Below are 27157 nucleotides of genomic sequence, written 5' to 3'. Positions count from 1 at the left end.
CCTTCCCCGCCGGTGGTACTTCCGCTCGTGTCTGGTCGCCGCTTCTCTCTTTCCCGCCCACCCTGCGCTCCCTCTCTCTCTCCGCGCAAACGCGACAGGGGCTGGCTGTCCCGCTCCGACCAGGTGAGCCCTGGTCCCGCTCTCTCCCTTCATCCCCCGTTTGTCCGTCCTTCCCACGGGGGAATCGCCTACCCCCGACCCGTCTCGCACCCCATCCCTTCCACGCGCCCGATTCCTACCCTCGGCCCTCCCCACGGCCGGCTCGCGGTCCGGTCTCCCGCGGCGAGAGCCGAGCGAGCGAGCAAGCGCCCCCCTCGCGCATAACCCCTCGGCCAAGAGAGCGATCCGTAACAACTAAAGTTCTCGTGAAAAGTTGAGCTGGGCTCTCCTACGCCCTCCTGCTATAATAGCCTAGCCGCGCGCTCGCTGCTCTCTCTACCTACCGTCTATCCCTGTCCATCTGTCCCGGGTCTGTCCCACATCCCGCACACGGAACACAGCCGACAACCGAGAGCGCGAGGGAGACCGAGACAGGGAGAGGGAGAGAGGGAGACAGACCTACGGACGGAAACAGAGGTGACCCGCGGAGGAACAGGAGAGAGAGAGAGAGAGAGGGAGAGAGGGGGGAGAGAGAGAGGGTGAGAGTGATAGTGAGAGTGAGAGTGAGAGGGGGAGTGAGAGTCAGGGGGAGAGAGAGGGAGAGAGAGAGAGACGCGGTCGGATTAGGGAATAGAATAGTCATTATCGGTCTACATATCCGTGATATACTCTATCGGGCTCGTCCGAAGGTAGTGCGAAACGTCGCGGCAGTAGCGACGAGCGTGTGTGCCGCGCGACCAACCTAACCGGATACCTAACCTTCGCTTTCGTCCCTGTCGAACGTCACCGGCACACCACCGCGCCGAGCCGATCTTCCGTCCGTCAGCCAGACTCCAACGCGAGGATTACCCGTTTCGAGACGAGCAACACCGTCGACGACGATTCCTCTGGGCCGCGGGTGAGTATCTTGTTTCTATCTTGGTTCCGCGGAGCGCAACCTCCAGTCGCGCTCCAACCGTCCGAACGGTGCGCGTGATACTCTGGTTACGCGAGTGCATTCTGTGACCGTAACGTCGTCCACGGAACAGGGCAGATATCCCGGCTGGTGCGAAGTGTCGTGATTTGTTTACGGTACCGCGTCGGGGACCACCGCGCCTCCCGCGTCGATGACAGTCGCCGAAACGGGCGCCGAGCTTCCCGAGCGAGTCTCTCCGCGGAGTTCCGTTGCCCCTGCGAAACGCCAGAATCGCAAGGGCTTTCGGTGTGATTGGTGTCTCGTAACAGCGCTGGACAAGAATCGCCAGCGACGCGTCTATCGATCGGATGTTTACTCGTTTCGTAACAGTGACTGGGCTTCCCTTACCAAGTACCGCATCGGAATCTCGAGCTCTGCAAGCCGTAAGTTGCCGTTCTTCACACGCGAAAACTGAGTTCTCCGGCTGTAATTCACTGTCTAGGGCAGGAGTGCGCCGCGACTAGCGCAGTAATCGCGTAACAGCTGTCGCGGAAGAATTAGAGTCTCTCTGCATGTCGCTCTTAAAATCTGACGTCAAGCGGAGGCACGTTCGCAGCGGCGATTTTATAGACGCGAGCCATCCCGTATGATTACTTTTCGCGGTGAGTGAAAAAAAAAAAAGATTCGGACACACGTAGAGGGGGAGAGGGTAAAGCCCGAGCAACCGAACAACCGAATTCGGACGCTGCGGTGCGCGAAAACCTCGGAAATGCCGGCATTTAATCGACGAGGCGTACGCGGCAGCTTTCATCCGACCAAAGAGAGAATGTATAAATTTCAGCGCGGGAACGCGCACCGCGCCCGCCGTGGTCCCCGCGAGGCAATTTTTTTCCACCCCGCGAGTACGGAAAAAGCCTGTCGAATTACAGTCGTTCGGAAATAGCCACACGGCTTTCTCCCTTTCAAGCCTTCCCGCGAGAAATCCTTGTTCCCCGGAAAGTTCAGCCTCGTCGCGTTCCATCGGCATCCCGTATTTTCGCCTGTTTCTCCCTCGGAAACGACCCGAGCAGGGAACCGTCGCGACCTACCAAGGGGCGAAAGCATTTACGGCTATTAACTCTCCTGCAGCGAATAACACTCCGGCCGAGGAGAAAACGATTTAATCCGACGCACCGTCTCGGCGCAAGCGTCGATGCACGTTTCGGTAATCGCGACCGGCACCGGGAGCTTTTCACCGAGCCACTGCCGAACGCTCGTTGCCGTTCGGAAGCTAAATAACCGCCGCGACTCTCCCGGAGAAACTTTAATCCGCTCATATTTCTTCTCGCATCACCGTTTTATCGAGCGATTCATAAACTCCGTCTACCCGACAAAAACTGCCGCCGAGCACCCATTCAGCTGCAGGGGATGCTCGAAATCGCTGATCCCAGCCGAACAACGGCGATAGCCGGTAACAACGGTAACAACGACAGCAGATAACAGCGCGGTAGATCGTCTCGCGGTGAGTCGCGATGCGGCCAGCGTTCTTCTCGTCGGCGAACTTTAGCGGCACGGTCACGAATGTCGATTGAAATCTCGCGCGGACGTGGCGCATCGTTCGCGGCTGCGATCCCAAGGCACGGATTCCGCCCGAAAACGTTCGAGCGTGGCAGCGTACCGAGAGAGTTGGCCAGCAGGATTTCCACGGAAATAATCTGCTTACGGTAATCTTCTTGGCTTGCCTCCCTCCCGGTTAAGGTCCGCCTTCCACGAGGAGGACCTTCGTCTCCTCGTCGTGTATACGCGCCAGAGCGTCCTTCCCTGCACCGGAGAACGTTTCGAATCCTAGTCGGTGCCGGGTTTTCGTACGTTTCGCGGAAACTCTACCGTTCCTGTGCCGATCCGAGGCTACGGCGTCGCAGCTACTTGACACGGTACGCGGAGAAATGGTGTCTGAACGGAGAAGAACCGTGGTCCGTGGACCGAGGAAGCGGCAGGTTCTTAAGGAGTGCTGCTCGGGGAAGCGAGTCTCGATAGGATTGTTCGGCCATTCGAGGATCCTACAGCGATCTTATCGCGTGCGAGCGGTTACAAGATGGCCAATGACTTCAGGGAAAACGGCCGCAAGGACCAGGTCACCGCGAGACCGTGAACGTCTATTTAAACGCACGAAACCTCCTCGAAATTGGCTCGGAGGAATCAGTGAGCTTCGCCGATCGTGAGGACGGTGCTGGGGGGAAGGGAGAGAACGAAGGTAGAAGAAGAAAAGGAGAGGCTGATCCCCGTGGAGAGGAGGGTACTGCAACCCCATTGGAATCTTTTTTTCTTCCATCGAGGAATAAAAACTAACTACCCGGCTGAGTGAAAACGGCCCCGAAGATGGGTGTATACACGTACATAGATACCCACGTATAGCCCCATGGCATTTCCACGGGAATTAAGTTTTACGCTCAATGAACGCACAACAAGGGGGTCCTTCGGGCTAAATTGCATTGAATGCGACTCGGCGAAGGAACGTTTCCTCCTGGCTACGCGGATGCCACCTCTTAGCGGGGGTATTCAAGTACGATCGCGCTGTGGAAGACGCTGGCGGGCAGGTTTTGTTCCGTGGAAAAGCCCACCCTCGACTTTCGAGCACCGGCTCGCGACCTTCTTCCATGAGGATGACGATTCGTGGAAGCGTAACGTGGCTGCTCGACGGAACGGCAGCCCTGCTCGTCGGTTGGACGCCTCCAGACACCGTGGCCATCGTCGTTTTGGGCGATCGAACGGAGAAGACACCGCGTCGTCTCGCAATAACGATCGCGGCCAGGAAATAATGGGTAGTTGAAATGCATATTTGGTAAAATCGGTTAATGCCCGGTAAGTACCTAGCTGCTGGCTTTTCCGTGGTGCTACCGGCGCGCGGCGCTCTCCTCTTCACGCACAGACTGCACGATGTACGGTGCACATCCATTGTGGACGCCGGGGCAGCGAGAGAGTGCTCTTCGGGAACAATGCGGTTGTGTGCAAACACTCCTGGAAACAATGCGGACGGAACTTAACTTTCCGCGATAGCTCCGCCAGAGTCGCTGCTCCTGTACCACCGAATATAACTCCGGCGCAAATTCTGCCCGCAGACTCCACGGTTGTATTTCTTCGCTCGGCCGCACCAGGGTGCCTCGATATTAAAATATCGTCAATAACCCCCCTCGCTTCGTTTCAGTCGAGCTCCTAGAAAGTACCTATCTACTATTAATAATAATAATAATTTTATTAACAGAAGCCCTTTGAAACATAAGTGAGAATTTAACAAAAATAAGGCGAGCACAACGAAGCGAACATAAGTAGGTACCTACTATTGTATAGAGGACGCCAGATCGCAGAAAAATAGCATTAGTCAGCAGTTGACGATATTAAAGATAGATTGTTTAAACGAGTTAAACGAGCAGTGAAAACGGTCCACTCCACTGGAATACTTATTAACACAAGTGGCAATACGATTAATGGCATTGAATTTACTCAACACTGTACGAGGTTCGTTGTAGAGTAGGGATGTTCGTCTAATATTCCTAACAGGTGCGTACAATTTAATATGTTAGGTCCTACATAGCTTCAGAGCAAAGCTGGAATGTTTGCGCGAACATACGGACGATCTTGGCCAATTCTTTGGCCTTCGAGAATACCTGCACGGTGTAGTATTTTCGTGATCGCGACGACATGGGAATTAGCTGCTCGTTAAAGGGGCGAACGTTATCTGGTCGCGGAGGACTCCGCTTGGCGTGACAGCGGAGCCAAAAATTAGACGCACGTGGCAGTGGGTGGTCTATTCGATTCGCAGATACGATCCGGCGGATGTTGGCGCGGCGCGTTCTTAAGCGTGGGCGAGAACAACCCCTCGAGACGCGCGTAGGTACACATGGTACGCAATAATGGGGATTTAACAGTCATTAGGGACAGCGCGCCGGTATATACGTATGTACGTCGATTGGTAACACAAAGTGTTTGCAGTAGGGCCGGACTGACGAAGGGCGAGGGTGGGGGTGGCTGGTTGCAGCGGGAGATCGATTCATCGGGGGTGGAAAAGGCAGACTCTCCTGTCTTTCTCCGACTACTCGCAAGTTCCCTCGCCCTCTCCGCGCCACAGCAGGGTCGTAGACTACTCGAGGGCACTCGAGGGCACTCGAGGGCCAATCGAGTGGCGACTTGGGCATTTTGTCCACACTTGGCCGCCTGTAACAAGTGCATTGTCCTGTGCGCCGAACTGCACAAAGATAAAGAGACTTCTGGCTACCGCGACCAGCGAGGACACTCCAGCGCCCCCTCGCCCCTCGGACAGTCCGATCTCGCGGCGGCCTTTTAATATCGCGGCAGTGCAAATAAAAGTGCGGCAGCTACGGTAATAGAGTTATCGATGGGACCGCGATTTCTGTTCACCGAGGTGGAAACCGTTCCGTGGCCACTACGTCGGACGTTGCCCTCCCGTTGGTGAATTAAACCTGTGCGGTTGACGGTGGGCTGGCGACACGGGCACGAAAACCGCAGCTACCAACGGCAAAGAGGATCGCGGGAGAAATCGACGCGGCGATTATTATTGCCGTTCCAGTGATTGTTTGCGCGTTCCTCAGCCGCGGGCCACCGCGCCGCGCCGGCTGGCATGTAACGAGTGCTTTGTGGCTAGTGTAAAGCGCCGAACTGCACAAAGGTAGAGAGATTCGCGCCTGACTTACTTCACGAGGACCCTCGAGAGTCAGCCGCCCTTTCTTCGCTGGCCTTCTTTTCATAGCCAGCCAAATTTTAATATAGCTGGCCGGGGAGGGGGCGTCACGGGGAAGCTCGCGCTTTATGGATTCTCTTTCATCCGGCTGAAACTTCATTTCGGTGGAACGATCTCCAGCGAGCGATGTAATTAAACGGTGAAATCATTGCGTCCGTATTGTTTCGACTTGCGCCCCCCAGTTTGTCACTAACTGCGCGCGTGTCCCTTTCTATCACCCTGCATTCCGATTGATAGAAAGGAAGCGCGGTTTTAATCGAGCCGGGCTTCGAAATTGCGGGAAGCTGGACCGGAATTCAGTGGTTTCAACAGTTCTGCCGTCGGATGACAGTGTTCCGCGCGGCGAACCGTGCTCGGCAATCGACTCGGAAACATTGAAGAACATTGGCCAACGAGCGCAGCGGGGCACGATACACTGCGGAAGTCGAGTGGCAGTCGAGAGTCGACGTGGGTGTTTCATCCATATTTGCGCGAAGGAACTTTTGCTCGAGTAATCGCACGAGTACCCCGAAGAGCGCTCTTCACGTGGCGTCGTTCCTTTCATACGCGACTCGCGGCTGCGGTGCAACGCGGCCACCGAAACGGGAACAATGCTTTATTAAAGCGGGTTTATCGATGCGAAATTTCATTTCGAGCAAGTGCACCATTGAAACGCGATCTACGGTGCACCGCGAAATTGCCACCGAAGACGGAGATTCGCCCTGCGAGTAGCTACCCTCTCCAGCTCGTGAACGCGTATTCCAAGCAGCGTCCTCCTCGAGCTGTTTCTCCAACCGCGAGTCATTTCCAAGACACTCGGCCGCCTTCTGTCGTCATCCGATTGTTTTTCGCGCCGCACATGTTAATTAGCAGCCGATTAGCTCCTCCTAATCCGAAACATGTGCGAGGCGGCGACCCTCCCCCGCCCCGCAACGCCGGGGAACAATACTTCGCGGACTGACGGCGTCGCAGATGTGGAACGCCCGGCGTAGACGTAACAAACGGGAAGGCAAATAAATTAATAAGCCTGGGGAGAGAAGGAGGTGCGAGATCGAAAGCCGGGCGGAACGAGGACGATAGACCGACGTTCTTGACTTTGTAATCGGAGAGGATAAAACGCGGCTTAAGCAGCGGATAAACGTGGAGCGGAAAGGCTGCGACGCGTACCCCGAAGTCGTCGCCAGGGTCGCCTCTTCCTCGACGCGCTTCTCGGTTTTCGAGAGCAACACGCGTTTTCGGAATTAGGCTCCGCGTCCGTCCTGGCCAATCGGGGGAGAGGGTGGTGTCGGAAAGTGTCGGGGTCGTGTTGCATCTTCCGCGGATTATCCTACCCAGCCAGCTGCCAACCGCGTCACTCTTATTTCCACCTTCAGCGATCGCTTTCGATATTTCGACTTCCGTTTCGAGGCGGGCTTCTCAGCTGGAGTCGTTTTTGAATGTCCGTTCGCGAAATTGCGAAAGAGTCGGCGCTAAACATCGTCTACCAGTGACAACTGAGCGTGAGACATTACGCTCGTCACGCTCGTCGACAATAGTGTCGAGCAATTTGCATCGATTGTTACGGACGCCCACTCGGGCTCGAGCGTGGCGAGCTAGCGGACAATGAGCGTCGCGGGGAAATTGAACTGAATCTTTGAATTTGTATTTCAGAAACAGTGGGTGATTCGGCGGAGCAGAGGAGGTCCGTGTCGAGAGGCCGCGGCGGCGCGGGGGGGTGGTCGTGGTGGGGGCCGAGGGGGTGGTGATGTGGCCGAACAGCCTCGGCGGTACTTCCGGCTGCAGCGGAGGCGCCGGCGCCACCGATCTCGGGGGCCTCACCGCCTCCACCACCTCAGGCTCCGAGCTGTTCGGGCCTGCCGCCTTCGGAGCGTCGGCGGCCGGGCCCTATGGCGCCCTGAAAACCAACCCTTACGTCAGTGCCCTCGGCATGCCGCCGATCGAAGCTCTCCACTCGACTATCGGCTACCCCGGTTGTACTCCCGCCGGTGAGTCCTACTACTGTGAGTGCTCCTTATCATATACTACTTATAGACGTCGATTTTACATCGCCGAGCGAGCGTACACCCTTGCAAAGAGTGACACCAAAAATAGCCTCTTCTTGGGCCCACGATTTTGGAACTGAATTTTATGCGAAACGACACCTTACGATGAGACATCGATCATACGAAATTTGCAAGTTGAGCTGACAATTAGTTTCTGAGATATGGAAGGTTAAAGAATAATGGAAGATAATTTAAACAATTATTCCCAGGGGTTTTGCTGACTGCTAACAACAAATTTGAACTTAGATTTTCAAAATTCACAAAAATAAAAATAAAAATCGTGAAATATAAATGACTGAGTAGTGGGTGCTTTTTTTAATATCGTTCGTCATATTGAATAGGCCATTGTGAGTTTTGCTGACAACTCACAATGAATTTGAACTTAGATTTTCAAAATTCACAATGGCCGATTCAATATGGTGGACGATATATTAAAAAAATACATACACTACACAGACAATTATATTTCTTGATTTTGATTTTTTTCGCGAATTTTGAAAATCTCGGTTCAAATTCGTTGTTAGCAGTCAGCAAAACCCCTGGAAATAATTGTTTAAATTATCGGACTGACATAGAACCTTAACCTTCCATATCTCAGAAACTAATTGTCATCTCAACTGTAAAATTTGTTGTGTTCGATGTCTCATCATAAGGTATCATTTCGCGAAAAATTCATTAGCAAAATCGTGGGCCCAAAAAGAGGCTAAAAAAGGCTTCATTTTTGGGTGACTCTTTGACGGAACACCTGCACGAGTCTCCTTTCACGTTCTCTTAAAAGGTAACCCGAGGAAACAGCGAAGGGAACGAACGACGTTCACCCGTGCGCAGCTGGATGTTCTCGAGGGACTGTTCTCCAAGACCAAGTACCCCGACATCTTCGCGAGGGAGGAAGTGGCGATGAAGATCAACCTCCCGGAGTCCAGAGTGCAGGTATGCCCAGGCAGTTTTCGCGCGGACGCAAGGTCGTCGGTTTCGTCGCGCGACGAAACGACGGGGGTGCCCGGTTCGGTGTCTCGTTACCTAGGGGTAGCAGTGACGGCATGCAGACGCAGTACGTAGACAGCATCGATTTACCGGACGCTCGTGTTTCCTGGACAGTGGGTGTTAACCGAGTTAGCAGTTCACCCCGTGTCGCTCGTATCGTTTCTTCGTTGAAAAGCCCGACCGCGTTCCTACGCACGGAACGAAGAAAAAACCCATCGAATCGTCTCGGTGGCTTTGTAGGATTCAGAAGGCAAATTGCCGTGACGGAGATCGTTCGTTCGTGGAATCGCTGACTACTGACGGCGTCACGAACGACTCCGTGTCGTCCGAATCGACTTTCGAAGCCGACAGGGTCCGAAAACGTGTCCGCGCATATTCCACCCTCATCAGCGACGGAAAGGGCGCACCGTGTCTGCAATTGCGGGCCAGCGCACCTGGTCCCAGCCCCGCAAATGAATTGAATGGGTCCAACCGGGCCCATAGTCTTCGGCACGTTCGTCGCCGACTGCAAAACCGGGCCCGTTCCTCACGGCTCGTGTTTTCTGACCCCCACGCGGCTTTTCAGTCTGGCCCACCCGTTTCACGCGATTCCCTTGCATTCTATACTCACAATCGCTTAATCGAACATGCGATTCTCCTTTTTCCGGTACATTTTGCAATTGGAAAATATAGCTGTTCGATAGTGCAGCGAGAAGCGCGGTGTGTTTCGCCTAACACCAAGGCCCGATTCGCAATTGATGAAAACCGTCGGCGACGTACAGCGGCAAGTTAAAACTGGGAGAATTCGTATAGAGGACCTAGAAACATACACCGGGAGGAGCAGCTTCAGTGGAAGAACGCGGGCCGCTCGTGTCGTTCCCCAGAAAATCCGTAGAAACCCAAGCTCACCTCTCCGCCTCTAACATTGATCGCGCAGGGCTTCTCTAGGTTCCTCTCTTTCTCTCCTCCGTCTCTCCCTCTCCCCCATTCCCTCGTCTTGCCTCTCTCGCCCTCCTCTAGCCATCTCTCCCTCGCCTCTTTATTCTCCGTCTTCGTTCTTCCAGCCGTTTCGTTCCCTCTTGTCCTCCTCTCGAGGTCGTTCTCGCGTTCTGGATATCTAGGAGGGCGAACGGTGGATCGAAGGACGAGCCGAGTCTGTTGGATACACCTCGCGCAAATCCAGGGCTGACCGACGATTCTTGCGAAATCTTTGTATTTTCTGTTGGATAACGTGGCCGCGCTTAGGCGTGAACAAACTTCGAGGAAAGGGTTCAGGAATTCGGCAAGGCTAGCCTTTTATTCTTAATAGAGCGTCCGCGTCGACTGTCCCGCAGATAAGGCTGCGTTAACGAACGTGTCTGAAAACAGGCTGAATCGAAAATGTCAGCAGGCATCAAAGCCGCGGGAACTATTTCCCTCCGGGTAGTTTGGTCCCGCGTCTGTCGACCGCTTAGTTCGATTTTCGCGATTACGTTGCATTGACGACGGCACCGGGCACGAATGCGGCGCACACACGTGCAAGTTTCCGCTCGCGTTACCGAACCGGCTTCATTGGTAATTGATAGTTGCGCCGGTGCCGCATTCCCTTATAATTGGCTATTACGCCAGCTTTATGAAAGCTCTGTACGTCGGTACAGAGGTCCCATGCTCGTTTCCTACCGGGCTCGAGGCTCGTTGCGATTCAACGGCGAAAATATAGGTTACAAGCGCCATTGAATTGCGTATAAAAAACGCGGATCGCGCGAGCAACCACTGCGTTTCATTCTTTCTCTCATTGTGCAGCGACGTGATTTTAACAGAATCCTTATGGGCGCTCCGAATCACGTGTGTCCGCAGGTGTGGTTCAAGAACCGGCGAGCCAAGTGCAGGCAGCAGCAGAAGCAGCAGCAGCAGCAGCAGGACAAAGCTCCGAGGTCGAAGAAACCACCGGGGAACCCGACCAACAATCCACCCTCCGGAAAAAGTCCTTCGATTGGTACCACGGCCACGCCTGCCGCCGCGGTGCCTGCCACAACACCCCTGTAAATATCAATTACACTAATATCCACCTAATAGCTGCTGCGGAGCTCGCGTTACAAGCCGTCGTTTCACCCCCACAGCACCTACTTAAACCTTTTATCTTCTAATCGAGCAACGGAGCAAGTGCACCTTACCAAATTGACCCGTCAGGTGTAAATGCAATAATCGTTGAACTCTAGATAACAGGCGACTGTTAATTGCACCAGTTATCAGCGTGCGAGATCCATGCTTGACAGTTGCAACTTATGTGAACAGGAGCGGGGGCACAGGTGGTTCGGCGGCCAGCTCTCCGGTTCTCTTGAGGGATTCTCCTCAGTACAAACCACCGGGAAGCGCGACCAGTTTACTCCTGACGGCCAGTACAACCCCGCCGAGTGTAAGTTATCGACCAACCGCGCGCTCCCCACCCCGGAACCCTTATCCCCTGTAGGTAAACTCTCAGGGAACGTTTCTGGGCTTTTGCAGCTGGGGGGAACGGTGTACAGCAGCAGCGGCAGTAGCAGTAGTATCTGGAGTCCGGCTGTTACGGAGAGCGGGGGTGGATTCCCCGGTGATCACCAGAGGCTAGCGTGGACTACAACCGCTTCCCAGCAGCAGTGCTATCAAAATTATTCGTCTTATTACACGAACATGGACTACCTCTCGCCAGCCACGCATCAGTTGAACGTTGTGGTAAACACGGGCCCAATCAGGGGCGCCAAGTTTTTTCTTAAGGGGGAAACAGTGTAACGGTCTGAAAAGTAAGGATATTGTAGGGATTTTTTTTCAATCAAACAACGCAAGTAAATCAATGATATTGCTTAGTATAGTTAATATGTATATATCGAAGGTAGAGGAAAAAATGTTCAAGCGAATTCATGAATCCGCTTCGGGTATACTCTTCGTCAAAATGTGCGCTGCGGTAAAATCGTCCCTGTGACGTTGACAAAGGATTAAAAATGCACTAAAAACTAAAGAAATAATTCTTTTCTTGTGCTATAATTTTCATGGTGTTAATATCACTTTAAATAATTCATGTGCATCCAGAAGTTGAAGTATCGGTTGGCAGGGGGAAATTATCAACTACAGTTTGTCATTTTTATGTCACATTACAAAATGTATCCCGCGATTAAAATATTTCGATTCGTTAATGCGATTGAAAACTTTCTAACGACAAATTCATTTCGACGTTTGCTTCTGTATTAAAGGGATGCATATCCTGTTATGAAATATCGTGCCCCACGATTTTATTTAAAGTGATATTATCACCATCAAAATTGTAATACAACAGAATTATTTCTTTAGTTTTCAGTGCAACTTTTAATAAAATCGTTTAACATAATATCATTTAATAAAAATATTTGGAAATAAGAAGCTTATGCCAATTACAGGACTTACAGAAAAGTCAATATTGTAAAAGATAACAAAAGGGGAGCCACTGAAAAAAATCGTATTTTAGGGAAAATGTTGATAAAAAAATATAGGATGGGCCGTTAATTGCAAAAACCTGTCAGCACCATTGAAAATGCAATTCTGTGAAAGACGCGTTTGAAGTGCCACTCGGTTCGCTCGCGCGCTTTACACCGCTTCACGGGAAATACTATATCTTCGTCAATTTTACGAATTTCATCATAAAATTTGGGGAGATCATTCCTGAAACGCATACCTTTCAGAAAATGTAAAGAAATCCGATTTTTCCGATTTCTTACAGTGTTTTCCCTCCCTAATCAAACGAGAAACTTCCCACGATTTAATCACTGACGAACGTTGCTCGTTTTGTCTGCAGGACGGCGGAGGCAGCGGCTTGGACAATACATGGAGCAAAACGAGGGACGAGAGCGTCTCGTCTTGGTTCTACAACAGCGCCGGCTGGGCCGATCGAAAGTGAACGACAGAGTCGCGCATTCCTGCAAACGGCTACGATACATATCATCGACAATAGCTAAACGGACTCTGTACGTCGCACGCGGCCAAAGACAGTCCATTTCACCTTAGACATATCGTTAATCGCGATCGCCAGGCACTGGCCCAGTTCGGCGTGACTCGCGAGTGCCATATCAGTTTTCTTTCGTTTCGTAGCACCACGTAGCCGAACCTTAATCGATGTATTCGTTTCGTGCGAACGCCCGACACTCGTCGGCGAAGCAGCTTGTAATAGAAGTTCCAGCGATCCCTTCAATGTTCACTTTTCAAATGACCGTTCTCCGAATCCCAATTTATCCCAACGCGCGAGCTTCCGAACGGCGCGGAAAGCCCGCTCGACGGAACTTGACTCGTTCAACTCGCTATCCTTGGTTCTTTGAAATGTGCAATTCCCTATCTTCGATAAATCGATCCACTGTTGCGACGCTAGTCATCTAAATAATGATCAGGAGAATAGGGGGTAGTAGAGCAGTCGCGCGTGTAATCCGCGTTGCTTTGCCTCGCCGAAGTCAGTGTTGTGTGTGATACCGTTCGTGTGCGAGAATGTTTGATTTTCCGGCGAGCGTTTGTCGTTAAGCGAGTCACGAATGTTGTAACTGTGCGACTGCGGCGAAATGACCGTTCGCCAAAGTGGCACGATCTCCCAGCTAGGGCAAGGACTCTGATGTATATAATATAAATAGATCTGCGCCGTTGAAAAGAATCGAAGTAGTTAGCCGGAATTATCCAGGAAAGATCAAGGGAAAACAATAGATCCTCCGTTACCTTCGTTAAGGACTCTTCGGTAAGAATTGTGTACATGCATGTGTGTGTATGCGCGCGCGGCATATACTGTGTACATAAACGATGATAATACAGGAGGACAGGCTGATCGTCTATGTAAATATGTACCATTTTCACGCGGCGGAATTCAGAATCGCCAGGACGCTCAGAGGACATTACTATGCAGTTGAAAGTTGTTATTTTCGTGTCTGCACCCGCGTCACGGATTTTATCTCGGCAGCCGTTTCTCTCGGTCTTTGGACCAGGGGCGAAGACGGAATTCTGGTTCGTTGTAAATATACGATTAACAGTCGATTTTTCCGGTCGCAGCAGATGGCGGATCATCTGGGAAATGAGATGAGAAACTTTTGGCAAACTTTATTTCGCACCTCGTCTCTCCTCCTGGCTCTAATCGCCGAGAGCGTTGCCATATACATATACGATCACGTTCGAAGATAAGACTTTTTAATCCCTTTCCTCGTTTCGACTCAGATCCCGCCCCACTCCGCCCGTAGGCTCCTCTCTTCCTCCGCTAATTGCTTGGGAATCAGGAATTTCGCATCAAAGACTGTACATTTGTATTGAATTATCCAGGGAGTTCGACTAGTGAACTACACTCGCGAAACTGTACATAGAGAAAATATACGTAGATGCTTGAGACGGAGCAATGGTCGGATCTTACGTACCACTCTCTTCTCGCGCTAACGATCGGCCCTCCCTTTGGAACAGCCACTCTCCATTTGCAAACGTAATCGCCGTCGACGCGGCATAGATAATAGGCAAGGTAAAAAGAGAAGTAAGCATCGATATGTAAAGTGAAAGAACTATATAGTAAATGTAGGGATGTAAGTAACATGACTGTTTAGATTGTTATTATAAATACTATTGATAACGATACGCCTATCGAGGAAGAGAACAACGACATACGTGTCATAAGCTGTATGAAATAATATATCGAATTTGAATTGTAACAGCGTTGCCGTTAATTCCTGCGAACGTTACAGATACCACGGTCCGTTTTAAACGAAGAAGAACTTGGCGCGTCTCTGCTTCGAATTCAAACGTCTTCAAATATCCCGCGCTTCTCCCCAGACAACAACCAATACCGGCCCTGACGGTAACTTGTTTCCGCAGCCAGACGAGGCTGACATCCAGCGGCGGTATTCCGCTCGAATCGAGCGGCCGTGAACCCTTGGAGTAGGGGTCGCCCTGGCTCGGCGTGGGTTAGCGGCCCTCAGTATCGCGCGTCGTCCCGTGGTGTTCGGTCTGTTCCGAGTTTGGTTTCGCGCAGTGTGCTCGCTGGTTCGTTCGCTCGTTGGCAAGCTTGAGACGGAAAAAGGGAATAGAATGACAGCGACGTGAGGGTTCTGGGGAACAGGACCGTCTACCTCGTCTCAGTTGCTGCCCGTGTGACTTCCGTGCCGCGTGCCTCCGTTCGGACGGCCGAAATGATGGGGCGCCTCGACGTAGCTACGCTTCTGCTCTGCCTCCGTGAGTATCATGCAAGCTCGATTCTTTTATCCCCCGTGACCCCTCGATCCACTCCATCCCCCGATCACGGCAATGAATCACGAAAGGGGTGAAAGAAACGGGGCAGCGGAGACGGAGTCGGTAACGGTATCGTTTTTCGCCGGAGCCCGGCTTTCTCAGCGAATCCCTGCGCTCCGTTTCTTTCTCCTCCCGCCGGCTACGCTGTAATTATGGTTAATTGGGCCTGACCGCCGCCGCTGCCAGACAAACGGCCGCTTTGTGCGAATCGCCAGCTACTTCCTGGATCTGTTTTTAAGGGGAGGTGGGCTGCGCTCCGACGCGGAAATGTATGTTTATCTCGCAGGACCTTTGGATATTTAACTACCTTTCGATCACCCACTGCTTTACCTATCCACTTGCTAAGACACCAGATATTATTCGAGCCGCGTTTATTTGCCGGGAAGAGCAGATGGGGGGTTGATTTTCACTAAGAGAATCCTCGACTCTGCGGCTGCTGTACATCGATCGAATCGGTGACGGAAGTATCGGATATTCCCGGCAAAGTCGCATCGACGGCCCTTTAACGCGACCGCCCGATCCGGCGGGTCGTCCCGAAAAGCTGCTCGGGGCCCCAATTTGCAGTCGGCAGGTCGAATCGGCCGTGCCGATCTCTCACGTGCACCGCCGCGAAATTCAGCTCCGGCACCGGTCACTTTGATACTTGCCTGCGAGTGTATTGGACATATTGGCCGGGTGGATGCTGGGCCACGGCCTCTCTTCATCGCCCATGATGCCGGCCGGTTACCCGCTGCTCTCTCTCTCTCTCTCTCCCTCCCCTTCTCCCTCTCTCTCTCTCCCTCGGAGAACCGGTTCGATAGCCATGCACACCTACAAAGCGAATATACGCAGACTCGGCGGAAAAGGGGGGCCATATTACGTATCCACCTACCTAATATCGACGGTAAGGTCGTATACGTGCGGCGGCTGCACGTGTAATTAGTAGCGATGCTCGCGATCTCGAATCGCCTCGGCCTCCGGGCCCTCGGACCTCCTCGCGGAGCGGTCTGATATTTAAAAAATGCGAAACCGACGAGGCGAGCTATCGCGGGCACAGCTCGCGTGAGATTTATCCTCCAGCTCGCAGGGAACGCGCGTAGTCCTCGGTCGCAGATTAAATCTCGAATGGATGGGCGCTGGTAATCAACTTGTAACGCTTCTCTTGTACCTACGCACCGCGCGTATCTGGATCAACGAGAGCGAGCCGATCGATTTCGAGTCTTCGGGGCGCATATTTTTACGAGACTTTCCCTGGCCATACGTAAGTGACGATCCGGAAAAGTTCGGATCGGTAGCGGGGACAGTCTCGAATCCTGGTAATGCGTGTTTAAAGCTGACAAGCCGTTCAGCAGATCCTTAGATCCTCGCCAGTTGGCGGCGGGGCCATTTCTCGCACGAATATAGGTACACTTAAGGGGTTATACCTAGTCAGGCGGCCGAAAAGAGGCGAATATTTGTGAATTTTTTTTGGAGAAGCGGAAGCGTATAGTTTTACAGAACTTTTTGCGTTTAAAAGAGCAACATTTAAAGAACATTTGGTAATTTTTTCGTAGAAAAATATTTAAGTTTTATAATAGAATAACAAGCGACATCCAAGAAGCATTTTTAAAAATTTAGATTATCTAAAATCAAAAAACAAAAAAGATTTCGTTAGTATATTAATGTATCCTCAGGTTGGCGGAGAGAATTTTCCGAAATATTAAGTTAAAACAAAATGGCGGCTATTTAAAGTTGAAATCCTGATTTTTTCCTGCAAAAATCGCGCCATTTTGTTTTAACTAATATTTCGGAAAATTCTCTCCGTCAACCTGAGGATACATTAATATACTAACGAAATCTTTTTTGTTTTTTAATTTTAGACAATCTGCTTCCGAATGGCAATGCTTACCAAATTTTTAAAAATGCTTCTTGGATGTCGCTGGTTATTTTATTATAAACGTAAATATTTTTCCACGAAAAAATTACCAAATGTTCCTTAAATGTTGCTCTTTTAAGCGCAAAAAGTTCTGTAAAAATATACGCTTCCGCTTCTTCAGAAAAAATTCACAAATATTCGCCTCTTTTCGACCGCCTGACTAGGCATAACCCCTTAACAGTTCAGGAAATCGCGGTTGGTGGTAGAGACGCTGCTTGTCTCCGTGGGAGATCGCTGGGACAGTGTTGGTACACATTAATCGATGGATAGTCAGAGGAGGACTGATCAAATGGCTCCGGTTGTTTTCTGCATTTAAATCCCACGGACATCCCGACACTTTGTGGACGGCTCGTTTTGGAGTAGGTACTAATATCTTCGATCTCTTTTGAACATCACAACCGTTCTCCTTTCTCGAGGGGAGTAGAGCACGGTGACGGAGCTTCAGGGACGCCCTGCAAACAGGATCGAGCGGAACATTGATCGGGCGGGCTGAATCGAATCCCATGGCGAGCGAGTGCGTACACGCGTATGGGCGCGCTGCCGATGGATGGGCTCGTAGCAACCCCTCCCGGCCCCGCTTTTCCTTTCTCTGCCCCACCGACCGGCCACTTGGCTATTCATCTTGGTCCGGTGCTCCTAATTACACGTCTCGGGTTACGGATGAGAACGACCGTCCCGGCGTTCGGAGACGTCCTGTGCCCTGAAAAGGGGTACCAGTACACTGCTGCTTTTTTCCTTGCTCTCTCTCTCTCTCTCTCAGCCCCTCTTCACCTCCCCCTGTCTTTTTTACACTGGTTGCCACTAAAGGCCCTTTGTCCGTGGGCCGGCGTGCGCGGCTATTTTATACACCGAATGTTATTCAGCCTCGGAGTTACTTGCAATCACCCTCCCTCTGTCCTCCTGTCTTTCTTCGGCTACGTCTGTTTCGCTCCGAAGCGTTTCTGAAACTGCCGCGCGGGCACGACGAGGAAGATCGCGAGGGGTCGGGTCGACGCGGGGCCGAGCACCAAGAAAAATTGTATTAGCCCTTTGATCCCTCGGCTGGTGGAACGGCTCGGAAGAGAGCGAATAAAAGCAGAGGCCGCGGGTAATGCGGCTATTTACGCATAAAGAGCGAAAACGAAGCGCTTTTCCCGGGGAGCAGCGACACTCAGCGTCCAGGATGGGTCACGCGCGCTCCGCTTTCCTCCGCGACTGCCTTCGCCGAGGAAAAGTCACGTCCAACCCTCTGTCCCCTTGATCTGCAGACGTTTCATATTTTTCTAACCCGCGCGCGGCCACTTCTCAGGGCCTGTCTGATAGAAGCTACACGGGGCAGCGCGTGGTCTCGGCTCGTGCCGCGGGTGTGTTCGTTACTCTGCCCCCTTTCACGTCTTTCGCAAGAATTCGACGCACGTTCGCTCCTTCTTCCGAGGCACCCATGCTTCGGCAATCCTTATATACGATGACTGGGGAGTTTCTTCAATCGCGATTCTCATCCTTGAAAATTGTTCAAAGGAATTTCTCCCTTCGGTCGTCGGAGGTTCTTGCGCACCCGCGCCGCGATAGAATTACTCCGCTGATATTATTAATGAGGGCTTGGAGCGCGGACTCGATTCGTGCCTATTTCCCAAACCGTTAATTGCGCCGAACTCCGGATAACTTGGCGGTAGGTAGGTACCACCCGTCCATTTAAAAGGAAGAAGGTCGCCCCCGCGCGATATCGGTAATTCACGCGGCGCGGAACGTATCAATTACGCGGGTGGCTTCGGCGCAACGGTAAGAATAATTAAAGCACGTTTCTCGGTATCGCGGCGTTAGAGGCGGGCGTTCTGTAATAACACAGGAAGCATCGAACTCCGGGGAACGTGATAATCTTCGGGGATGCAGTTGAGAAAATAAAAGGCGGGAAGGGAATATCGCGAGGGAACGTGACTCGTCGAGGATATCGTCGCGATAAATAGATACCGGTATCGCGGACGATACCGAAATTTCCGGTCCCGTATTTCGACAGGAAGCCGCTGTTCTGCCGAGGGGGCTTCTTTTTCTGAGCCTTTGACTCGGTTGGCCGACGGTCGGTGCGCCTGAAAGCGCGTAAAACCGCTCGTCGCGAGCGAAAGCAGCGTTTGATGACCCGCGCGGAGCGCGAGAGACGCGGATAATATATTTCGAGCGACGAGGAGCCCACCCGATAGGCTTCTTTGAAATTTCCTCGTGCCTCGTCATTATACGCAGCCCGCGCTAACTGAAATACGCCACATTTCGGCCTCTCTCGTTCGATCGAATCCCCTTTGACCCGAGCTAGAGAGACTATAATCAGAGTCTCGCCACGAGAAGGCCACTTTTGTATTCCCGCTGATTTTTAAATCTGTCAATTATATTAATTTTAATTGTAACACATTTTTGCAAAAGGGTGCTGTACATTTGGGCTGGGATTGTTTGTCGAATTTTTCGGTATTCGAATACTCGAATATTCGATTAATAACATTCGAATACTCAAATATTCGAATAGTAACATTCGAATACTCATATATTCGACTAATAACATTCGAATACTCAAATATTCGATTAATAACATTCGAATACTCAAATATTCGATTAATAACATTCGAATACTCAAATATTTGATTAATAACATTCGAATACTCAAATATTCGATTAATAACATTCACATACTCAAATATTCGAATAATAACATTCGAATACTCAAATATTCGAAGTTTATTCGTAGCATTCGAATACTCAAATATTCCAAGTTTATTTGTAGCATTCGAATACGTGTAAAATATTCGAATACTCAAATATTCGAAGTCTATTCGTAGCATTCGAATATTAAATTATTCGAAGTCTATTCGTAGCATTCGAATATTAAATTATTCGAATAATCCCAGCCTTACTGTACATCCACCCCTTTTGTACGAATCAATCGCAATTAGAATTTCTTGATACACCTATGTGTATACCTATTTACGCGAAGTAAACAGAAGTAAAATACTGCCATAAACGTAAGAGTTGTCAAGAGTGAAATGGTGTGTATCTCTTTCTCTCTCGTGGCCAGACTCTGATTATACTGTCTCCAACCCGACCACGTGAATGGGGCCCTCTCTCCGCGCCGTCCCCCAGCCTCCCGATTTTTCAATCTCTTACACGAGTACCTCTTTATCGTGCTTCCCTTCCCCTGAAACGAGTGTTTTCCTTTGCGCCGAATGTCGCGGGTCGCACCTCCGTGAAAATTCGCGTCCACTCGTGCCGCGCGTGCATACGTTACTCTCGACGCGTCGCGCCTCCAACGCACTGCCGTGCCCGGCAGTCGCATGTCGGTCGATTTTCTGGAACACTCTGCACACTGTGCTGCGCGCAGTGAACCGTATCCCAGGGAGCTTTGATGACCGTAAGTGGGAAGCTCAGAGGCGCGAAGGGATAAGGGACTCGAAGGTGCCGGGAAGGTTTCTAAGCAGAAACGCGCTGGCCCCTGGAGTAGCACTCCGACAGCTAGCGCGTCTGGAAATCTTCGTCCGATAAGTGGTTAACGCGTCGCTCCACCACCGCGTCTCCTGCTCGCTTCAAATCCCTTACCTCCCATTACAACCGCGCAGACTTCTCCTTTTGTACCGTCTGTTTCCCTGAATCCCGCGCCGCTTTATTTCCCCAAGTCCAATAACAGCTTGCCTAACGAACGCCGGCTCGCGGTCCTCGATCCGAGCGAGACGCTCGCAGTAAGAAATTTTAAGGGCGAAAGTTTATTTTAACGACGCGCAATAAGAAATTTCAAGTGCCGTGGACGAAGGGAAGCGTGTCCCGTCGCTTCCACCGGCATGCCACTAATTCGTCCTTCGCTTTTGTGCCCGTTTGCGCGAAGCGCGACAGAGTGGCGTTACTTTTTCACTGTCAAAAGGGCGTCGCTGTCGGCACTCTAGCTCCCGCTGGATCCGATCCACGGGCAACGACGCGGCTCTTCCCTCTCCCCCTTTTTCCTTTTCCTTGGCCACCTCTCGCTGCTCCTCGTCGCCTTCTCTCCTCCCGCTTTTCCTTCCTCTACTTTTTTCTTTTTTTAAATAAGACTTGCTCGCGTCTTGTCTCGACACCCCGAGACGAAGAAAGGGAGCTCTCAGGCCGCAGGTATTCAGAATCGTGAAAAACGTCCCGAGAGTGTGAATTTCACGGTGCTCGGGGCGTCTGGCAGGCGGCACCCCGGACACAATTTGCAGCGACGACCAGCCGTGGCCAGGATCCCGTGAAAATCTACGTCGCCGTGAATTTTTTCCTTTCACGTGCACGGGGATACGTACGCGGGCGCGCGGCCAGTCGGCACGAGTGCAACTTACCGCCGCGCGTAAATCATGTCCGCGTAGTTCGCTGGCCGCGAGTCGCGTGATAAAGTGCGCGCTCTGCGTACGCGCGATGAATTATGCATCTGCATGCATTAAACAGGCCTCGCGAGGAGGAGGAGGAGGAGGCTCGTTCGATCCCAGCGCGAAACTGTTTTCGAAAAGCGAGGCGCCCGCCTCGGCTCTCCCTCGCCGCGTCGCGGTAAAGCCCTTCTTCCTTCCGCCTGTAAACGATCCACTCTGTCAGAAGAAGCCCACGCCGAGCAAGCGAGGCCCCAGAAACCGGGGATTTCGTCGCGAGCGTCCGCCTCGCTGCTTATCATCAAGCTCGTAAATCACCGAGATGCCAGTAAGTGGGTAGCTGCTCGAGGAGATGGCAAAGAATCTCGGCGAGGCACGAGGAGAGGCATCTGGCCATCGATTTTTCGATTTTAACGAGCCAGCCGTTGCCGAGAGAGGGGCACCGAGCGGTAACGAAAAGACTCCGTGTCGTAACGAGGCAACTTCTGCCCGGCGTTGTGGGACTTTGCTTCTCGTCTTGCGTAGCCGCCGAGACATCGCGCGCAGCGAATAATAATCAAACGGCCCCGTACACCGAAGCGTCTTCCCTTCACCCGCCCGCGACCGTTCGTAGGAGGGAGCGATCTCTTAACCGGGAGAAAATAGCTCCGTCGGTTGCTTTGAGGCTCGCCGGAAGTGGATCAAGCGCAGAGGAAAACGGGACGTCCTCTGCGATCCTCTGTGCTTTACGAGCTGAATCTTCTGGATCCTCCGAATCCTCCTCCGGTGCATACGTGCACGCGCGTGTCCCCGGCCAGCGCGTGCAAGCGCGGCGGCAGCCGAAAAATCCGGCCGCTTGTGTAAACGTCATAAAAGCGGCGCGAACAGCTGCAGCCGTCCACCGAAGAAGGATGGAAGGCGGCCGAGATGTTTGGCTCGAGATGGAAAGTAATCTGGAGAGTTGGTCGTAAAAGCGGTTGTGTTTACCCCTCGGGGAGGTTCCAGCTTCGGCAGGCAGCGGCTCGGGCACCGTCGCACCGCCGCGTGTACCTATTCTTTTTTTAGGATTCGGCTGTCTCTCGCTGATAAACCCTGCTCCAACCATTGACATCCAGCGAAAGGGTCCGCCTAACCCAGACCCATGGGAACGGTGACTCCCTTCTTTGGCTCGTTCCGCGATTTCTCTCGGTTTAGAGAGCTCCGGTCGTCTACCGATTATCATCAATGTACTGAAGGCGTTGGGGAGACCGGGGTAAATTGTAACATAAGTAAAATCTTTTGAACGACAGATCCGGTAACTCACAGCATCCGAGAGCTGCTTGACGATATCAGCACCGTCGGTTTTAGTGACACAAGCGAGCGTTATGTATTCAGTTTGTGGTTATACCTCAGAATTGTAGTATTTAGAGCACGGAAAGTAAATGTTGTTTTGGAAATTTAATTTCAATTAAACGTCATTAGAAACCGTTTGAATTTTTGCTTCTTTGTCGCGAACGAATTAGTACAGATTGGTTTATTATAATGTGTACGCATTTTAGTCATTTGATGTTTAGCTGACTCGTTTGCTGAGATAAAACGCAAAAATTCAAGCAAGGGGTAAATTTTAACCAGGGCTTGAAACGGTGAAAATAACTGTTTAAAACTGTTATATAAAGGTTCTGATTAAAACGGTTACGGAGAACTTTTATTCCAAATAACTGTTACGAAGAACCGAAATTTCTAAGTATTATCTGTTTCGGTTATGGTTCTTATTTATTTTTTCGGTTCTATATCGGTTTCGAAACGGTTCCAGAATCAGTTCTTATATCGACTTTTCTCTAATTGATATCATTTATTATCGTAGGTAGCTGTAGATGTTCACCTTTTTTACATAATCCTTATAGAAATATGAGAAATTTTTAACTTCCTATTCTGAATGATATAGTGTGTGAATGTAAAAAATATCTAGCTGATTTATTTATTTCAACGCTTTATTATAAATGTTATGTATAAATGTTTCTTCCTTTTCTATAAGGATGTTGTAAAGAATATGCACATATACAGTAATCTGCAGCTACAATAATTAATAGGAACTGTAACTGAAACAGATAATAGTTGGAAATTTCGGTTCTTCGTAACAGTTATTCAGAATAAAGTTTCTTCAGAACCGTTTGGAGAACCGAAATCGATATTATAACAGTTTTCAAGCCCTGATTGTAACGCGTTGCTACTTACTCCGCTCTAAATGGTGATAGAGCAAGCTATTTTTCCAGAAAAAAAACTGTGAAAAACTATTTTGTTACAATCTTCCCCGGTCACCCCTAGGGACAGATGGAGGAGATCAGAAATCCATAGGACTGTATTTTGTAGAATTGTTGCGATCCAAAAGCAATTTTGCTGCGTGTCCGTTATGCCTAATAATTGTTGCTCAGAGTTGCAAGAATACCATGGGATTGGCTTCTCGAAATTTGGTCGAAAATTACAAGGTCCGTGGCTCGAATCAGCCGTGTTGTAAATTACGGGTTCCACGGGTCCCGCCGCTGCCGCCGCCCCCCCTTTAGGATATTAAGGGTTAATCCTGGGGCCAGGGCGATATAATAACAGGACCCGCAAAAGACACGAGTGAAATTCGAAATCGACGGAAGGATCCAAGAACAAGGATCCTACCTGGGCTTGGAATTAGGTGGGGCAGCTAGAGCGGGTCCGGAGCGAGGCAAATAAAAGAGCAAGGGTCCCGCCCGGATAGATTTATAACCGGCCATTATTGACTCGGGCGTTCGTGGTCAACGGTTAAAATGTATGGCTTTCCGCGTCGCGGCCATAGTAATAATGGGGAAATCGTGAAAAAGAAAAAGCAGTCAAATTGAGATTGCGGACGTTCCATTGCTACTCTTTTTTTTTTATTATTTTACGAACCTGAATTGCTTAACCCTTTCGCTGCGAACAACCCCTGTATATGACCTCGACAATCCGGTGGTCATTTCCCAGCAACCTACGATAGATTTCATTCGAAGAAGAATCGTAAATCGTTCGGAGAGCCCCACGGTTCGGGACCTTTGAGGTGTTTGCGGTTGCTCGATTTCGGGGCGCAATGACGATCCATTTCGCCGGTCGGGACATACCTTCTGTTCAGGCGTAATTGTTCTGGCCTCGTCGAGCTAATTAATTACCTTTCGAAAAGCCGCTGAGCGTAAACGAGATGAATATTCGGCGCGGCGCAGCGATGGGTCGTGCAGGTGTGCCGGCTACGGAAACGCGACAATCGATTTTCACCCCGACACGGGGAATTTAATCCGTGCCGGGTACACCGGGCGGTGTTTGCGAGAGCGCCGATACCATCGGGGCCGATGTACAGTCCCGAATCGCGATTCAACGCGTCCCGCGCATTTCCACCGATTTTTCCACACTTTCCCTTCCTCTTTTTGCGCCGCGCAAGCGGCTGCGTCGACGGAGCGAAAAAATATGCTCGAGCAGATGATTCTTGTTACGGCTTTTCCCATCTCCCCTTTTTTTTTGCTGGCGCTCGTGTCCCGGCTTTCTCTCTTTGCCTTCTCTCCGCTCGGCTCGTGCCCGTCGAGCTCGCGAGCTCGTACAATGTGGTTCGTTTGATTTGCCCGGCCGACTATTTGCAGCTCGTTCCCGGCGTTTGTTCGGCCGGCGTTGCGCGAACCCGAGCTTTTCGCGTGTGCGCGTCGCCCGAGAGCGATTAAAAAATGACTGGGACGGCCGCTGCGCCCAGCCCCCGGAATTTAGCGGTGCTCCCGGGAGGGGCGATTACATTAAATGTACTTCTGCTGAAATCCTGATTTACGAGCTTCCTCCGTTTCCTGTAAAAAGTCTGACGCGAGTAGATTAATGGCGAGAACGCGGCGAGAGGGAGCTACCCTCGGCCCTATGACCGTTCCATTTCAGTTGCATCGCTCTGCCCCTCGGCAACGGAGTCGATACGAAAGCTTAAGGGTGACGTTAAATTGCTGTAAGCCGCTTCCTCCGGCCGAGAAAGAGCTATGCACATGCTGCTCGCTGATATACGCCCGGCGATCTCTGTCCTGGCAAAGGCCCTCGTTAATAAGCGTACCTTGGCAAGCAGATCGAATTCACGGCTGCTTTATGCAGATGCGGGTACACGCGCGCGGAAAACGCGAATACGATCCTCAGCGGGGAACACCTGCCTCGCTTTTTGCGAGTATCACTCGGAGATCCACCCTTGCCCCCCCTCCCGAACGTACGGACACGCGGAGCTATATGTAAATTGTGCGCAACCTCCCCGGGGAAATACGTCTACGCTCGTGGACGGAAAGCGCGGGAAAGCCTGCAGGAGGAAACGTTGGGGAAGGGTTTGGCACGAGCGAAACAAAAAATTGCATTAAACGGCGCGCCGCGAATACGGGGAGAAGGGCAAAGTGTCGGAGAAAGAGATCGCTATCCGTGGGAATCAAAGGACATCGATACAATGCCATTGCCCCGTGCTAATTATCAATCAGCTTAATGAGGCCTCCGCATTCAAAGCTCCGCGTTCGCTCTTGTCAGCTTCCGATTTAGTCTTGCTCCCCCGACGCCCTTTGTCCTTCGATCGCTGCCCCTGTATCCCAATAATTAGTGAAATTTTAATTACCGTATCGCGACTCTTTTCCTGTTGATTTTCACCGTTCCACCGATCTGCTCCGTTAAGGACCGACACAACTCCCCCGGTATTTCGGAATGGATTTGGGCGTGGATAGCTGAATAAATCCCCGGAGCACTCGCTCGGCAACCGAAAGATCCGGGTTCGAACTCTGACCTAGCAACCCGAGCGACTCCCTTTCTCCCCGGAATAAGTACGTTTCCATGTTCCCTCCCGCGCGTCGAAACGTTAATTGGCGCGAACGTTTCGGAGCCATTGCCCACGGTACAATGGGAACGGTGGTTCGCGCCAATTAACGAGGCATTCCGCAACAGGAGGCAATTTTATCGGCCCGTCTAACGTTTGATCGACATGTTTGCACAGTGGCGTCCGTGTTCGGCCAGGACGGTGACCTCTACTTCTCGGTGAGCCCCGCCGAGCACTCTGTCGTCGAGGGATCCCCGGTGCGTCTTCGGTGCGAGGCGCAGCCCAGCTCCAGCGTCAAGTACTCGTGGAAGATCGACGGGCAGCCGTTGGCGCCGAGTCCTCGGAGACACCAGGACGGCGGCGACCTCAGGATCACCAGGGTCAACCGAATCCTAGACAGCGGCAACTTCGTCTGCGTGGCAACTCACGACGAAACTGGATACTCCATCGAGAGCTCACCGGCCAAGATCGACATCCAATGTGAGTACTTACATTTTACGATTTCGTCGCCCTCTCCATTAGGGCGGAGTGGAAAATTTAAATTTCGAATGCTCAGTTGGCCTGGGAGCGGGATAGTTGTCTTTTAATTAATCAAACACAACTGTAAACAAAATTTGGAAAAATATTCATGTCTGCAGGTTCCTTTTTCTCCTAAAAATCTTAATATATAAAGCGGAAAGCTTCTATATGTTTGTGCGTTTGTCTGTCGCCTAAAAACTTTTGAACGATAAACTCTGGGATCACGAAATAATGTGCCTCAGCTTATTATGCCTGACTAATTGAGATGAATGTGACCATCTTCACAAAAAAATAAAAAATTTTTTTTTATAAAATCAAAATCTATATTTCGGGTGAAGCCAAGTAGTAAAGCTGGTGATTATATAATAATACTATATAGGCGAAAATTTAAAATTAAATTTTCAGTTGATCTGGGTGCGGGATATTTGTATTTTGATTAACCAAACACAACTGTAAAAAAATTGGAAAATATTCATGTCTGCGGGTTCCTTTCTCTCCTAAATAATCATATAATCATTTTTAGGAGAAAAAGGAACCTGCAGACATGAATATTTATCCAAAATTTTTGTACAGTTGTGTTTGGTCAATCAAAACACAACTATCCCACACCCAGGCCAACTGAAAATTCAAATTTAAATTTTCACCTATATAGTATCGCTGCACCCTACTCTCCGTTCTTCTCGGCCGTCAGCGATTCCGTTCGC

The 27157-nt window shown here is 51.0% G+C and overlaps 2 protein-coding genes across 5 annotated transcripts in view; both read left to right on the top strand.

Annotated features, from left to right (window-relative positions):
* Positions 1 to 343: 343 nt before the first annotated feature.
* On the top strand, positions 344 to 14367 carry Otd2 (homeotic protein ocelliless). Of its 4 annotated transcripts, XM_076812464.1 has the most exons (8): positions 344 to 576; positions 793 to 997; positions 7359 to 7708; positions 8529 to 8680; positions 10550 to 10734; positions 10988 to 11108; positions 11198 to 11404; positions 12498 to 14367. In XM_076812464.1, exons 3-8 carry the CDS (start codon positions 7453 to 7455, stop codon positions 12597 to 12599), a joined length of 1023 nt encoding a protein of 340 aa, XP_076668579.1. In that variant the 5' UTR covers positions 344 to 576; positions 793 to 997; positions 7359 to 7452; the 3' UTR covers positions 12600 to 14367. The 4 variants fall into 4 exon arrangements, with proteins under 4 accessions (XP_076668579.1, XP_076668581.1, XP_076668578.1 ...); XM_076812466.1 differs by lacking the exon at positions 344 to 576 and having other exon boundaries at positions 698 to 997; positions 7359 to 7693; XM_076812463.1 differs by lacking the exon at positions 344 to 576 and having other exon boundaries at positions 699 to 997.
* Positions 14368 to 14623: 256 nt separating this feature from the next.
* Positions 14624 to 27157, top strand: part of LOC143369274 (inactive tyrosine-protein kinase 7) — a 47720-nt gene continuing 35186 nt past the window's right edge. Inside the window, exons 1-2 of the mRNA XM_076813016.1 lie at positions 14624 to 14887; positions 26112 to 26414. Of these exons, the coding sequence (XP_076669131.1) occupies positions 14845 to 14887; positions 26112 to 26414 (346 nt within the window). The 5' untranslated portion in view covers positions 14624 to 14844. The remainder of the gene's footprint in view (positions 14888 to 26111; positions 26415 to 27157) is intronic.

Source organism: Andrena cerasifolii, chromosome 5 (genome assembly GCF_050908995.1).
Source record: "Andrena cerasifolii isolate SP2316 chromosome 5, iyAndCera1_principal, whole genome shotgun sequence".
Lineage (NCBI taxonomy): Eukaryota > Metazoa > Arthropoda > Insecta > Hymenoptera > Andrenidae > Andrena > Andrena cerasifolii.
This window is presented reverse-complemented; position numbering and strand designations above follow the sequence as displayed.

What these genes read in the sequence shown, in the direction of transcription:
- Otd2 (XM_076812464.1), top strand. Translation starts at nt 7,453, where the DNA reads ATGTGGCCGAACAGCCTCGGCGGTACTTCCGGCTGCAGCGGAGGCGCC. An exon ending in CGCCGGTGAGTCCTACTACT is followed by an intron (nt 7,709 to 8,528) that starts GTGAGTGCTCCT and finishes TTCTCTTAAAAG; the next exon opens with GTAACCCGAGGAAACAGCGA. An exon ending in TCCCGGAGTCCAGAGTGCAG is followed by an intron (nt 8,681 to 10,549) that starts GTATGCCCAGGC and finishes GTGTGTCCGCAG; the next exon opens with GTGTGGTTCAAGAACCGGCG.